The sequence below is a fragment of the Puma concolor genome, chromosome E1 (genome assembly GCF_028749965.1).
Source record: "Puma concolor isolate L17-30 chromosome E1, mPumCon1.1.hap2, whole genome shotgun sequence".
NCBI classification, from domain to species: domain Eukaryota; kingdom Metazoa; phylum Chordata; class Mammalia; order Carnivora; family Felidae; genus Puma; species Puma concolor.
In genome coordinates, this window is record NC_141680.1 from 39,814,997 (window position 1) to 39,830,347 (window position 15,351).

General features: G+C 51.3%; 1 protein-coding gene across 3 annotated transcripts in view; it reads right to left on the reverse strand.

Moving 5' to 3' along the window:
* Window positions 1–474: 474 nt before the first annotated feature.
* The window catches only part of PLXDC1 (plexin domain containing 1), a 62,672-nt gene continuing 47,795 nt past the window's right edge, over window positions 475–15,351 (reverse strand). The window contains exons 10-14 of one of the 3 annotated variants that reach the window (XM_086687173.1): window positions 13,536–13,596; window positions 11,723–11,858; window positions 5,510–5,545; window positions 3,102–3,262; window positions 475–1,847 (exon numbers count right to left, since the gene is read on the reverse strand). In XM_086687173.1, the coding sequence (XP_086543299.1) occupies window positions 1,728–1,847; window positions 3,102–3,262; window positions 5,510–5,545; window positions 11,723–11,858; window positions 13,536–13,596 (514 nt within the window). In that variant the 3' untranslated portion in view covers window positions 475–1,727. Of the gene's footprint in view, window positions 1,848–3,101; window positions 3,263–5,509; window positions 5,546–11,722; window positions 11,859–12,747; window positions 13,098–13,535; window positions 13,597–15,351 lie in introns of those variants that run through there. The other 2 variants (XM_086687174.1, XM_086687175.1) reach the window with 2 other exon arrangements.

Consider the following 15,351-nt stretch of genomic DNA (forward strand, 5'->3'; position numbering starts at 1 on the left):
CTCTTCTCTCATTAAGAAAGCTCAGTTATAGACCTTTCTGTCCTTCAGAAGCTTGGAAAGGACCCCTATTCTCTTGGTTGCACTTTTTTCTTTCTCAGATTCTGACCCTCTCCATAGCTCTTCCTTGTCTGGTTTATGGGAAAATATTTATATGCATATATAATATATATAATATATATTATATATATAATATATATTATATATTATGATTGTATATTATATGCATGTATTATAAATATAATACATATATTATATATATATATATATATCCAGCATTTTCCCCACGTGGGTTGTCAGTAGTGGCCTCACTGAGGATAAATCACGAAGCGTCTGGAAAACATTGGGTCAAGTGTTCCCATGTGTCTGGTTATTGGCAGACTCCCTACCCCCACCTCAGGAGGCCTTGTACTTCTTTCTTCTGCAGTGTCCTGGGTGACACTGACACAGCGATACGCATAAAAGGGCGTGACCAAGTAGAGGTTGATTTAACATTTATTTGCTGCTGCTGTTCTTTACTTTGAATGAGGTTGAGCTATGGATTTTAAGTGTAAAGGCTCTTCAGGAAGCAGCCACAATTCATCCCTGGGACAGAATTCCCTTAAAACCAGGTGAAGTTTGCGAGCCTAGCTCTTTGCTCCAAAAGCTTCCACCGGAGCTGGAAAAAGATGGAAGCCACTTTCCAGGTCAAGGTCGCGTGGAAAGTCCTTCCTGCCCGTGCCGGCTTCCTCTGGCCCATCCGTTCCGGCCGCTTTGCTCCTCAACAGAATCCAACTGAAGTTCCCTGCCGAGTAGGTCTCCAGAAGCCCTCCTGCCAGCCTGTTTCTTCTCTTTAATGGCTAGAAACATTCAGCTCAGAGGAAGAAAAGAATTAGTCTGGCAGGCCCTGCCTTTGAAGGTACCTGCTGACACTGACAGGCCAGGCCAGTGAATTCAGTGGCCGCCGAATGTGCCATTGGAATCAAGAGCCCCACACTGTGGATGCGGCCACACACAGCGCGGCTCACCAGGCCAAGGCTGGGCCGCAGTTGCGGTAAAGCCCATGAGGTGGGCTGCACGCACGTTCGTTGCGGAAGGACTGGTTGCCAGCAGAAAGGATAAGTCAGTCGAAAGAGGGTAAATGCAACTTTCCCCGCCAGGTGTTTTGTCTCCTCCCATTTGGCTTTCCTCTGATGACAACCTGCCATACAAAGCCATACCTGTGCTTAACAGATGGATAAAACTTCTTCAGACTTCCAGAACCACAGAGGCTGGGGAAAATACACTGAATCCATAGCCATGAGGACCAGCTCTGGAGTCTATGGACCCTGGAATGGGGCCGCCCCAATCTAGAATTTTGGCCTCTGTGTCACACGGAGGGGCGTTAGGTGACCGGAGCAGGGTGTCTGGCCATCTCCAGGTGGGAGGGGCCCCTGGGGCAGTACCACCGAGGAGACCACTGAGAGACCCAGAAGGGGACAGAGACCCCTTACATCAAAACAGGATGAAATCAGGTTGTCATCCCTTAAAAACCTCACGTGGTTGCTTTTCTGCCCCCTGCTTCAGGATATGGGGTGTGATGGCCAAACTGTGGCTCTGGCGACACAAGCCATGGACTCATCTTCATCTTCCCAGCCAGGACATGTTCAGAGGAAGCCAAGGAAAGTCACTTCTCCGCTTTGCTTTTGACTGGTCTTTTCTGGGGTCCCGGGGTCTTCTTTCCTGTCCTTCCAAGGGGAGACCGGGTGCTCTCAGCACTGTTCAGCCTCCACGAAGCCCTCCTTCTCGTGGCCCGAGGGCTCGACCTCCGTGTAGGTGGCGTGGTTGGGGTGGTTGCGGAATTTCACAGCTGGCCAGTGGTGAGGTCTCCGCTGTCGGGGGCACAGACGCAGAGTCAGCGGGCATGGCCTCACCCACCTGGGACTCCTCCACACCCCCGAGGACAGTGCTGAGCACCGAGACTCTCTTTACAAGGGTGCTGGGGGCCTACTGTGAGCCAGGTGGAGTTCAGGGCCCTCCTCCCCAGAAGCCTCCCCACTGTGATCCATCAACTGCTGGGAACCTTCCTGGGAGCCTGAGGAGTTTGAGAGGAGGTCATTTCACCGCTCGTGGCATTGACTGCAGGACCGTAAGAGCCTGAGCAACGTACTGCATGGAGCCCTGAGACTCCAGTGAGGCAGTAGGTGAGAGATGGAATGATCTGGGAGGTTCTGAAGAAGCCACGGCAGGACAGGTCCTGCAGCAGAGTCAGCTGGGGAGTTTGTAAACATGCAGATTCCTGGACCTACTTCAGACCTACTCCGTCAACATCCCTGGGGCTGGGTGATACTTAGGACTGGTTAGGGCTTACAAGAAACAGGGGCTTCTAAACAAAGGGGAAAGCCCCTCGCAAGCACCACCTGCGCCTCTGATTGATGAGGTCAATGGGCCTGTGACCTTTGTGGGGAAGACTGTGGGCACAGAGGCAGCACTAATGGACCACAGGCAGAGCTGGGAGGGACTGAGAGCGGAGGACAGAGGAGGGAGCTGCTGAGCCCCAGTGGCCCAGAGAGAAGAGGGCTGGCTTTTACTTCCCAAGCTGCACTTTGAGCTGCTTCTTCAGAATTCTGAGACATTCCAAATCATAGCATCCTCAACGAAAGCTCCCAGAGAGAGCAACTCTTAGGATTATCATGCCTTGTCAATTCTAACCTAAAAACCCCCAGAGCAGGCAAAGAGGCAGAGATCCCGGTTCCATTATGGCTTTGAATAAACACCAGGCTTGGAATATGGGGGTGAGAGACCACAAATCATTAAGGAGGGGCTGCACAATCCCTAGTGATTTCTCCTTCTTTCCTCTGGAGGCTGTTCTGATTTCACAAATGGGGGAGCAAAGGCAGACGGGCTGTTCAACAGGACAGGAGGGGTGCCGCACTCCCGGGGGAGCCCTCGGGGTTAGGGACTAAAGGGGCACCAGCCAGTGCACAGTGTGCAGGATGGAGTCAATGAAGTCTCCTCAGATAGGAAGAGGAGTCGGACATGTGGGTGTGAGGCGTGAGGTGGGGAGAGGCAGGTACCCAGTGGCTGGGGAAATGCTGATGCAGAGGCAGACAGACAGCAGAGCTGTGGCCAAATTCAACACTGACCTCGATGAAGAAAAGCGCAGCGTTGGAGGTGGGGTGGCCGTTGATGTAAATCCCAGCCAGGATGATGGCTGCTACCAGGAGGACGGCCAGCACGATGCCCACGATGGTGCCCAGGTGCACGGGGGGGCCCTTTGTCTTGGGGGACAGGTTGTTCTGAAGGCCTGTGGAGAGACCATTTAGGGTAGGGAGTGGCCACAGGGGAGCAGGGAAGGTGGGGCCATGAAGCCCGAGGTTCTGACAAAATCTCAGAGATGAAATCTAGAAGAACCTCAGGGTCTGCTTATCAAATATGTAAAAAGGTGGGGAAGGAGTGGGTGGAGTCATGAGCATAGCATTTATGTTGCCCTTGGCATGGTTCAGGTGGTTTTCTAAAATCACTTAAAAGTTGCCCAAATTCCTAAAACGGATCGCAAGAGAAGTTTTTTCCAATACTCGTGCCGCAAGTGCCTTTAAGGAATCCTCAAAGGGTATGAGATGGTGAGGAGTTTCGGATCTGGAGTATGGCGGCATGTTCAAATCCAGGGTGTGCTGACTTACTAGCTGCATGACTTTGGGCAAATTATGTAACCTCTCTGTGTCTCACTTATCACTTCTGTAGAGAAGGATAATAATGACTACCTAATAGAGTTATTGTAAGGGTCAAAACTAGATAATTCACGTCAACTGCTGAGGACCAGGGCTGGTATCTTGGATGACCGCAGTGTTAGCCATTATGATAACAAAATGACCATATTTTCACTTATCACTGTCCACTACCAGACTGTGGCCTCCTGGAGGGCAAGGACGGTGTCTTATTCACCTCTGTGTCCTCAGCTCTTAGGAAAAATGGCGGGCCCCATGGTAGGAGCTCAGTAAAAGAATGAATCAGGTCCTCTGAAGGCTCATATACCAGTAGGCAATCTCTGAGAACACCCTGAGCATTTGAGATACATCCCAAGGAGGAGACTGAGTATTGCCGTAGACTATCAAGCTGGAATGTCATCTAGTCCAACCCCTTTCTTGTACGGCTGGGATAATGGAAATACAGAGAAGTAAAGTGATTTGCTCAAGGACACAGTCACGCCGACCACTAAGGAGCCCATGTTCCCTTATTGCCTGCGGTGGCTATTTGTTTCTGCTCCCTACCTTAAAGGGATGTGGAGAGAATGAAGTAGAAAAAGACAGATGAGCACATAAGCAAAAGAAATCATTTTTCTTTTTTAAAGTAGGCTCCATGCCCATTGTGGAGTCCAACACAGGGCTCGAATTCACGACCCTGAGATCAAGACCTGACCTGAGATCAAGGGTTAGATGCTTAACCGACTAAGCCACCCAGGCGCCCCTCAAATCCTTTTCACAGAGCTAGTGGGTGGAATGAGAATCAACAGGAGGTGGGGATTTTTAATGGGATGTTGCATATATTCCAATCCTCGTCCTCCCCAACCCCTTTTCTCTGTAAGCAGAGGAAGCCCAAGTAGGGAAATTGTCCCCGGGGCACTCCGATGCATGGTTAGTGCCACTATCTGCCAACAGGTGGGACAGTTGAGGTGACACACCCCAAGCTAGCTTCCCCTGACCTGGCAGTCAGCCCGCAGCCCAAAGTGACCCTGGTGATCTGATGGTCAGGGTTTGGGGCTGATGAGCATGTGGTGCAGAGCAAGGGGAATGTGGCCCAGCCCCCGCCCCAGACACACAACACACACTCAAACCAGCTGCCCGCAGAGCAGTAATGGCTTCACCTCTGGTGGGAGACTGGATCAAACCATGCTGCATCAACAGCCTCTCCTCTCCTGCGGGAACCCAGGACAACAATCTCCCAGTCCCTAGAGCTGGAAGGTATTTTCATCTCCCCCGTGCAGTGGTTGCAGCAAGGGCCAGAGCTGGCTCTGGGCAAAGGGCAGGGGAGGTGGGCCGCATCACATCACTGGAGAGATTATCCTCCCAGGTAATCTTGGGAGCAAAGGACCCCAACTTCCGGCGCCTACAAAAATTGGGGTGGACAACTTTTGTGTACTCTCTGCCAACCCAGGTTGGGAATCAAAGGAAACCTGATGTGGGAAAAGCTACTCTCCACCCCTCATGGACCATGAGGCCGGTGGGGACAAGAGGCCAATGGTGAGGGGCCCCGCGCTGCCGTGCCTGCTCTAGCTCAGCCTTTCTCTCCTCTCGCTGCTTTCAGGGCAGTGAGGATTCAAGACAGATCTACAGGTGGTTCCTGGCTGATGACAAGTGTCTAGACACATTCCTTCCATCTAGTGGGCCCCTGCCCAGGAGCCCAGCAGGAGGTCTGGGAAGCTCAGGCTGCCGTTGCTCCCCTCCTCCCCACCTTAGAACGGAAGCAAAGAGGCCAGGTGACTGATGCACCCTCTTCTGGGGGGTAGCGGGGGAAGGGGTGGTCCAAGGGGCAGGGCAGGCAGCTCAGTACTCACCATCTCCTCCTGCATAGGGATTCAACTTGGTGTCGTCTTTAAAGAGGAGAGAAGGCATAAGATTAGTGGAATCATTTAGGTCCAGATGGGACTTTAAGGAGGTTTAGTCCCACCCTCAATTTAATTTTTTTTTTAATTTTATTTTTAAGTCATCTCTACACCCAAGGTGGGGCTCAAACCCACAACCCTGAGATGAAGAGTCGCATGCTCTACTGACTGAGCCAGCCAGGCGCCCCTCCGCCTTCATTTTAGAGGCAGAGAAACTGAAGCACAGAGCGGGGAGGTGACTTGCTTAAAGTCACACAGCAGTGTAATGACAGAAGTCCGCAAACAAACCAACTTTTCCTAGTCTTGTGTCCATTCATCCAAGCAGGATTTATTGGACGCCTACTACTGAGTTGAGCACTGGGAGAGGGTACTGGGGGTAGACACGGTCTCTGCCCTCAGGGAGTTAACAAGCAGGAGAGATGGAGTGACAATTAAAACCCAGCAAAATGGAGCTCTGACTGGGGGCCTCATCCAGACAAAGGGTGTCAAGATGGAGGGGTGAGATGTGGGGCTGGGGAAAAAGGGTTCCAGGCAGAGGAAAAAGCACGAGCAAAGGCCCAGAGTCAGAGAAATAAAAGGCAGTGCAGTGCCGCTGGAGGGTGGAGAGGGTAAGAGATAAGGCTGGGGGTGGGGGATGGCTGCCTGCAAAGCCTGGGTGAGGACTTTTCCTGTTCTCCTTCCCCTACGGGCCCCTGGGAAGCTGAGGAAAGGGTGTGTCACCAGTTCAGATCTGCTGGAAGACCACCCCCTCCCCACGCACAACTCGAAGGACAGATTTCATGCCAACACCCTTTCTACAGCGCCAGGTGTGTGTCCTGTGGTTTCCTACATAAGTTCCGATGGTTGACCATTCTTCCCCAAAGATTCTCCGGGGAAAGGCAAGCAAGAGTTCCATGTCAGGAGAATGCTCCAGAGGACAGAGGGTTACTGCTTGAAGCACCGAAACGTGAAACAAATTGAACAACCCGGGTGTGTCGCCTATAAGGTACATTTCATTCCTCTTTCCCTCCTGCGCCTCCATTGCCCATGTCATTTTAAAGACTTTTATGGGTGGGGGGCTTCTGGGGGGCTCTGTGGGTGAAGCATCTGACTCTTAATTTTGGCTCAGGTCATGATCTTGAGGTTGGTGAGTTCGAGCCCTGCATCAGGCTCTGTGCTGACAGTGTGGAGCCTGCTTGGGGATTCTCTCTCTCCCTCTCTCTCTGCCCCTCCCCTGCTCTCACTCTGTCTCTTTCTGAAAATAAATAAACTTAAAAACATAAAATAAAATAAAATAAAATAAAATAAAATAGAAGTTTTTACTGATTCCCCTTTGCTCACAGATGTTCAAGGCTCTTCACAATCTGTCCCCTCTCTTTTTTCCGCTTGTCCTTCACCACAACTCAACACCACGGCAGTGGCCATAACAAGCTGCCCAAGACTCCCCAGACCTTGGAGACCTCTCAGACCTCTGTGTCACTGCATAAACTGTTCCTCCTGCAGGGAATACACTTCCTCCCCTTCACTATTCCTCTTTGAAAAGTCCCACCCCCAAAATGCCCTCTGTAGGCCTGGGATTAGCTCACACAGTGAAGCAGGATCCCATTCTGTCTTTTTTTGAAGTTTTGATGTGTTGTTCATTGTGGAATTTTTGGCATCAATTTTGTTGTTGTTTTTTAACTTTTAAATTTTTATTAAAAATATTTAATGTTTTTTTTATTTTTGAGAGAGAGAAAGAGAGACAGAGTGTGAATGGGGGAGGGGCAGAGAGAGAAGGAGACACAGAATCTGAAGCAGGCTCCAGGCTCTGAGCTATTAGCAAAGATCCTGACGCGGGGCTCGAACTCATGAACCATGAGATCATGACCTGAGCCAAAGTTGGACGCTTCACCGACTGAGCCACCCAAACTCCCCTATTTTTGTTTTTATAAATATTGCATTAAAATATTATTTATATTGATTATTGCTTTCTTTTTGGTGACTCCTTGAATTTTATACCTGAGTGGAGAGCCTCATTTGCCTCACCCCAATCCTGGCCCTGTCACTTCCAGAGGACAGGTGGGTGTGTCCTCCTCTGTGTCTTACTGCATTTTGGTATCTGTTTCTACATCTCAGGTCCCAGTTTTTCCCTGCACTGCAAATCCCTCCACATGCAGCATATTTACACTCCCAGTGCCTGGGTGTGGCTTCCTGCTGTGCTATGCGTTTCCAATAAATCTTGAAATCTCAAAAAAAATCACATTGATCTTAAAAATTCTTGTTGTGGAATCATTTTCTGGCGAAATCCCTTTGTCAAGCAAAATTTTTGGCCTCATGGGAGCTGAAGTCAGACAAGTTTTTGATGAAGTTAACAGGACTTTGGTGAGCTTGTAATTCTACTTTATATCCTGAAAGATAGTTAAAAAAAAAAAAAAAAACTCCCAAAGAAAATCACTCCGGTCTGAAAACTCATCTTTGGGGGGAAGAGTTAAGTGTCCAAGGTTATAACAAGCTGATGAGGTCAGAGGGAGCTGGCCTGGCAACTAGACCCTGCCCCTCCACAGCGGACGGCTTCCAGCAGAAGTGAGTCTAAATTCTCCAGTAGACGATACTGATACCAGGGAGGACAAGGGAGTGGGTAGGGTTGGGGTATTAAGATACAGGCTACTGGGGCGCCTGGGTGGCGCAGTCGGTTAAGCGTCCGACTTCAGCCAGGTCACGATCTCGCGGTCCGTGAGTTCGAGCCCCGCATCAGGCTCTGGGCTGATGGCTCAGAGCCTGGAGCCTGTTTCCGATTCTGTGTCTCCCTCTCTCTCTGCTCCTCCCCCGTTCATGCTCTGTCTCTCTCTGTCCCAAAAATAAATAAACGTTGAAAAAAAAAATTTTAAAAAAGATACAGGCTACTGCATTTTATCCAATGGTGGTGGGAGAGGGGTACCTGGAGAAAACAAAGTCAATCTTTTCCTTTTTTGAAACGAAGCTAAAACATGAAGAAATGTTATTTTTTGTTCAATAAACACGGGATAGAATTCCAACATCCCTAGCCACAGGGCCAGTTCCACTGAGAAGTGAACAGTGGGGGCTCCAAATTTTGCAAGCATTTGGGGAGAGGGGAGAATTGGCTTTCTGTTAATTGGCAAATGTTCCAAAGAGTCTCTGTGTTCGTTGGGAGGTGCTGTTATGGACCAGAGTCTCTGATGAGTTTATAAGGTTCAGAAGAGACGGTTGATAAAATCTTGCGTTTTGCTAATTCATACCAGTACAAGCCTAGTAGAACTCCAAAAAAAAAGCACATTGGATAATGGGGGAATAAACTATAGATCATTAAAAAAAATTTTCCCCCTGTAGGGAAAAGAGGACTGGGTTGAGGGGAGAAAACTAGAAAGTAAAATTATTTGAATATACCTGATTTTCTAGATTTGACTTTGGAACCATGTAAATCATCATTTAATTATGAGATAATTATAAAAATTAAATTTACAAAGCACCCCTAAAAAGTGAAAGTAAAACAAAACAAATAGAAAATTGTAGACCTATAATAGATGTTTTCTTCAGAGATTTCAATAAACAAGGGATTTTAAAAAATATCTTTTATAGTTCATTTTTTTATTTTGAGAGAGAGTCAGCATGAGTGGGGGGAGGGGCAGAGAGAGAGGGAGAGAGAGAGAATCCCAAGCAGGGTCCACTTTGTCAGCATGGAGACCGATATGGGGCTCGAACACAAAACCATAAGATCATGACCTGAGCCAAAGTCAGAGACCTAACTGACTGAGCCACCCAGGCACCCCAACAAGGGATTTGAAAACAACACTGAGTCTATTTTGTTACCGCAAGTGGAAAACAATGAATTGGCTAGTCGAACCAACCAACATCGCCCTAAACATCATTGGGGAAATTAACGTGATTCAAATCAGTTTGTTTCTCATCTAAACCACTGAAAATCCACTATAGCCCCGTCCACATCTACCACTGGCAGACAAAAAAGACCCAGTGCTACCTACAGCCCGTCCCTCCCATAGTGACTGGAGGTGGCCACGCTGTGCCCACAACAGCTTTTCTCCCACTCACCAAGGGTTGGTTCCCGGCTGCCATCTTGTTGGGGGTCCACGGAAAGCAAACTGGCTCCCCGATTAGTGGATTGCGGTAGAGTCCCGTGAAGACTCACAAAGTGAAGAAGTGTGTGTGATGTGTATTGAATGAGTGGTCATTTCTCTGAGTGAGTTGTCACTTCTTGCTGCTATATCGGGGTGTACCGTTCAGCGGCTCATCAGATGAGCCTTTAGATTATACAGTTATTCTGGGGGAGGGCCTGGCTCTGCTTGTAATAAAATGCATGGGCTTTGTGGCAGCTGCTTGCTACTCAGAGGTCATTCTGGTTCACTTCGGTGGGTGCCGTTCGATTGCAAATGAAAACTCTTAAAATCCAGCCCCATACCTCCTGCCCCCCCCCCCCCCCCCCCCGCCGGCCCTCTCTACTCCTGTGCCTGGCTGGTGCCAGAGGGGTCCACGCACCCTCCAGCAGCCTGCTCCCACTAACTCCTCTGCTCTCTGGCTCTGTGCTGCCCAGGCGAGTCCCTTTGGCTGTATCCCCTTCGTTCACATGTCCTTGTACCCCAAGATAGACTCCAACTCCTGGACTGAATTACAAACTCCTGAGGGCAACCCATCTCTTCCTTTTCTTTTTTCATTGAATACACTTAACCCCTGTCTCCCCCTTAGCAGCCAGGAGTTGCTCTCAATACCCAGCCTTACCCAGCTCCCTCTGGGCAATTTTAGATTAATGGAAGCTACCCAATGTGCCTTGCTTGTTCACCCTTTGCTGTATTTCTCCAGTCCCCCGAATCCACAAAGACCTTTAAAAAATTCTTTTCCAGCACCAAGGAAAGCAGTCGAGGGACAAGATTGCTGCTTTTGAGCCGAATGAGACCTGACCACCTCTTCCTGGTCGTGTGACCCTGGGCAAGTCACTGACCTCCCTGAACCTTCGTGTTTCTTCTATAACATGGGGATCTGACATCATTAACGCGCAGGATTGTTAGGAGGACCAAGTGAGTGTTAATGTCTGCACAGCGTTAGCACCCTACCTGGCCCATGGTTAGGCCCCTCAAAATGTTAGACCACCTGTCATTTCTCCCCTTTCCTCTAGGGTTCCCTCTGGCCGGATCCATGGGATCTGGCTCTCCAGTTCACTAGGCTGCAGTTAGAAAGGCAGGGGGCACCAGGGAAAGACCGTTCTGCCACTTACCTTTCACGCAACCCCGAGTAACCGACTCTGCCCCCTACGGGCCCTTTTCCACACACACAAAATGGGATTGTGGCTGAATAATGCTTTCAAACATTTGGCTTTTTCTTTTCTCCTTTCCTCTTTTCCATTTGTCTCTTTATGTGGCTCCGGGGAGGTGGTAAGAGCCCACATCGTTCATTCTGAGCCTAAGGGAAAAGGGCTAAAACCTAGATGTGATGTACCGAAAGATGGGACAGGAATTTTTCAGTGGGAGCCAAAGGATCCCGGAGGGGCTTGCACAAGGCTTCTCCGGATGCTGTGTGGTACCTCTGGCAGGTGCAAGACCCTCAGGCCTTAGGATGGCGGAAGTCCCCGGGGACAGCCAGATCCTGAAGAGGCAGGCACGGATCACCAGCCATCCTCTGGGACACGGCTGCCCCCACTCTGACCCTCTGTCCACACAAGGTCACAGGAGCAGGAAGCCAAGCCCCAGAACAGCGGAGATCCACCACTCCCCCCGAGCAAGGGTTCAGAGCCAGAAACACCACGGTAGAAAAATGAGGCCATCTTTCTCTCACGTCTGAGTGCGTGGACTGAGTTCACACCTGCTGCGGGGCTGATAAGACCTCACGCTTTCTGTGAGGAGTGCTACTGAGATGAACTGAGGTGGACTATATATAAAATACCCGGCCCTGAGCCGGGACGACAATTTTCCCCTCGCCGCAGCGGCTTCCATCCCACAGTCCCGATGTGGGCCAGCACAGCAGTTGGAGTCCGGGCGCGGAGTCCGCTTGTTTGAAACCTGGCTCTGCCTATGCCCAGCACGCGAGCCCAGCTCTCTGAGACTTAGGTCCCCTCATCTGTGAAAGTCAGGGCGATTCCTATTCCCTGAGCTAATCCCTGACAGGAATAATTGTGATGTCCCATCCCAGGGTGGTAGTCCTTTCCCATGGCTTCTTTCGCCGCTGGGGCTCAGGCCTTACCTTCGGTGGTGAGGCTGTCGATGAAGAGGGAGGAGGAGGTGGTGGTGAGGTCCCCGTCCAAGGGGCTGAAGGAGCCGTTGGGGGAGGACGAGTAGCGGCCCTCGTCCTGGAAGTCCTCACACGTCCTGCCCTCCGCCTGCAAGAAAGACCCAGCACCACCCTGGACCTCACCGGCCAGCGTGCTACGCAGAAAAGAGCCCTCGAGCGGGAGGACGGAGGGGGCCCCTTCATCCCTCAGCGGCCAGAAAACTTAAGACTCCCGTGCTTGGTTCAAGCATGTAAACTAACCAAAGCTGAGCCCTGAGTGCATTTAAGCCTCCCACTTTATCCTGAAAACGTCTTATCTCCCAGGGCAATTTATCTGTCCGCTGCTTCGAATCCTTCCTCAAGGAAGGAGCTGAGATGCCAGTCTTAAACAAATAAAGCAAATCTGTACATTCAGCACGGCCAGTGTCAGAAGTGGGCTGCTAGACAAGATTTTTTTTTAAGGCCTTAGAAAGCTCATCCAGGCTTACTAATAAAATAGGTGGTGGTGAGCACACAGCCGTGGGGTCTGGGGGGTTTATGTTTATTTAAAAAAAATTTTTTTTAAATGTTTATTTATTTCTGAGACAGAGAGAGACAGAGCGTGAGTGGGGGAGGGGCAGAGAGAGAGGGAGACACGGAATCCGAAGCAGGCTCCAGGCTCCGAGCTGTCAGCACAGAGCCCGAGGCGGGGCTCGAACTCACAGACCGCGAGATCATGACCCGAGCCGATCATGACCAGGCGCCCCTGGGGGGTTTAATGTTTAAATGTGGGGCCTTGTTGGGGTGCCTGGGTGGCTCAGTCGGTTGAGCGTCTGACTTCGGCTCAGGTCATGATCTCGCGGTCCGTGGGTTGGAGCTCTGCACTGGGCTCTGCTGACAGCTCGGAGCCTGGAGCCTGCTTCGGATTCTGTCTCTTTCTCCCTCTCTCTCTCTCTCTGCCCCTCCCCACTCGCACTCTGTCTCTCTCAAAAATAAATGAACATTAAAAAAAAATTCTTTTCTAAACGTGGGGCCTTGCACTTTCACTATCCCACCAGTTGTGAGAGGCAGGTCAAATCATTACATCGCTCTATGCCTCAGTTTTCTGCTCTGAGCAGTAGGGGGCACCGGCCCCCAGCTCCTGGAGCTGTTGGGCTTCAATCGGAGCAGGTATAGGCACTTGCAGGGAAGTGCTGGGCGCACACAGTGTGCTCATACTGCAGGACGGGATGGAGAGAGGAAGGAAGAGGAAAAGGATGCACGGATGAATGGATCTGTCTGTGTGGGTGGAAGGTGTAAGAACAGGATGCTCCCCGCCCAGAATCAAAGCCGTAGTGCGTTCCGGAAAACTTGAGCAGTGAGAAGGAACCTGTATGGGATTCCAAATAGGAAATCCCCTCCTCACTCCCAGAACACTCCTCTTCACTCCCTGAAGAGCCTGAGGGCTGGAGGCAGGGCAGCTGCTCGGAGAATGTCACCAGCCTCCCAGACGATCCAGCTGTGGCCAACACCATGCCCAGCATACCCTCTGCAAGCACCAAAACAGCTCCCGGAGAGCTGCCCACTCAAGGCCAAGTTTCCAGAAGGGCTTTTCTCAGGGACCCGCAGAACCCTCTAAAATCTCCCAAGTCTGGTCTAACTGGCTCAGAGCAGTCTGAGAGACAAGTCCCAGATGGAGGGGAGAATTTCTTTGCCAAGAAACCAAGACGGCTTGCAAAGAGCTATGGGGGGGTGGGGGTGGGGGTGGGGAACGGGTCTGCTGGCAGCCCTGCCCCTCCCCACAACCTGGCTCACTTAAGCCTCTCACCTCCTGGGCACAGCCGTAGGCCAGCCACTCCTGGCGGTAGCGGTCAAAACCACTGGAGCACCTGCGGGGGACCAGAAGGTAAGAAGTGTGATGGGGTTGCCAGAGAAGCCCTCCTCTTCACTCTCTCCTGTTCAGTAGCAGCTCTCCGATGACGGGGCGGAGGGGGCTAACGTCCCAGGGCTGCGGTGATCCGGACCACCGGGCAGGTGCCCTCCTTGGCACCTGGCAGCTGTGGGATCAGGAGTCAGACCCTTCTTCCCCAACTACTCCTCCAAAAGGAAGGGCAGGTGTCTGGCGTCTCCACTCTCCTCCTGACCCAGCTCCCCAGGACCAAGGTCACATCTGCCCAGATGTGTGCATATAGGGAGCTAGATGAATTGTATGACCTCAAATGAGCTCTAAGATCCCCTTGACTCTAGGCGGCCATGAAATTGCTGAGAGTTCAGGGAATTCACAGCAACGTCTTCTGGGGAGAGTTTCACTCATTCACAGACAATCCTTTTTCTTTGTGGAGGGGCCTAAACTTGGCAAGGAGAAGCTGGGCTGAAGGTGGACTTCAGCACATTTAGCCAATACCTCCTGTGTGATCACTAAAGGGCAGAAAGGAGGGTCGTGCCAGCAGCTAGGAGAGATCGAAAACCAGCTGACCAGCGTCCCGGGAGAGGACACTGTGCAGCTCAGCTGGGCTGGAAGGTGCCAAGTGCTTCCCTAGGGAAGGGATGGGCGTATGCAGATGAACCAGAAAATGTTCTCCATGGCACCGTGCTCAAATGGAAATTCTTCACTCTGGTGCCAGGGGAATCCACCAAGCCCTGCTCAAGCTCTGGAACATCTGCACGGGAAGAATCATATCATGAGCCACCAGTGCTGAGGAAGAATTCATCGCTAGTTAATTTTCTCCACTAGCAAACGCCCACCCATCTGCCAGGGACCCAGTGAGGCGGAGGTCAGTTTTTCCTTCTGAAGATGCCTCCTGGGGCTCCGAGCTGCCCCTCCTGCAGCAGGGACAGCTGAACTGAGCCCCCCCACTACCCCTCCCAGGTCCTCTGTGCCCACTACTTTGGGACATTGAGGACTAGGCGGTCTATTGGGGGCTGGCAACTAAAGTTTCTTTTAAGCCAAACTAATTGATTCTTCCAAGCACTGAGCCTTTGACATAGGTCTAGGAGCACCACGTTCTAAGCTCCGAGCCAACCAACCCAGATGCAGAGAAGAAGGACATCAGGCATGGCCACTATTGGGTGCCTCCTGAATGCCAAGTGCCGCCGCGGCCATATGCTGCTCCTGTAGTATTTCATGGGACCCTCACAAGGACACTGTAAAGCAAGGATTATGACTGCTCATTCTCCCGGGCCAAATCCTGCAGTTAAAGTCATTTTAGACTCCAGAGTGGGCCCTTGGGGCGGGGGAGGGGCAATGTGGACTGAAAGGAAGACACTGGCCTTGGTAAATGAAATGATCTAAACCAGATCCAGCCCCAGGGCAAGGAGGGGAAGCTCTGGGAGGCTGCAGAAGGCTGAGTGGGTGGCGAGGAAGGGGAAGCTGGGAACCCACACGGTGACTGCAAGCAGCTGTTGGTGGGAGAGTCCATGGGGCTGGCCCCTCTGCACCAGCCCTGCCCTCTGGCTCTGTAGAGACCTGGAGTCAGCTCTCAGTTGGTGCTGAGGCTCCAGAGAGCTGGCAAGGAGGGGCCCACGCTGGGGTGAGCCCAGACCCATGGGCATCTGGGGACAGGATTTCAGCACCGCGTCAGCCTTGATTGCTCTCTGATGGAACTTCTGTGTCCTATAGCTGACATAACCACAGCAAAAGCGGT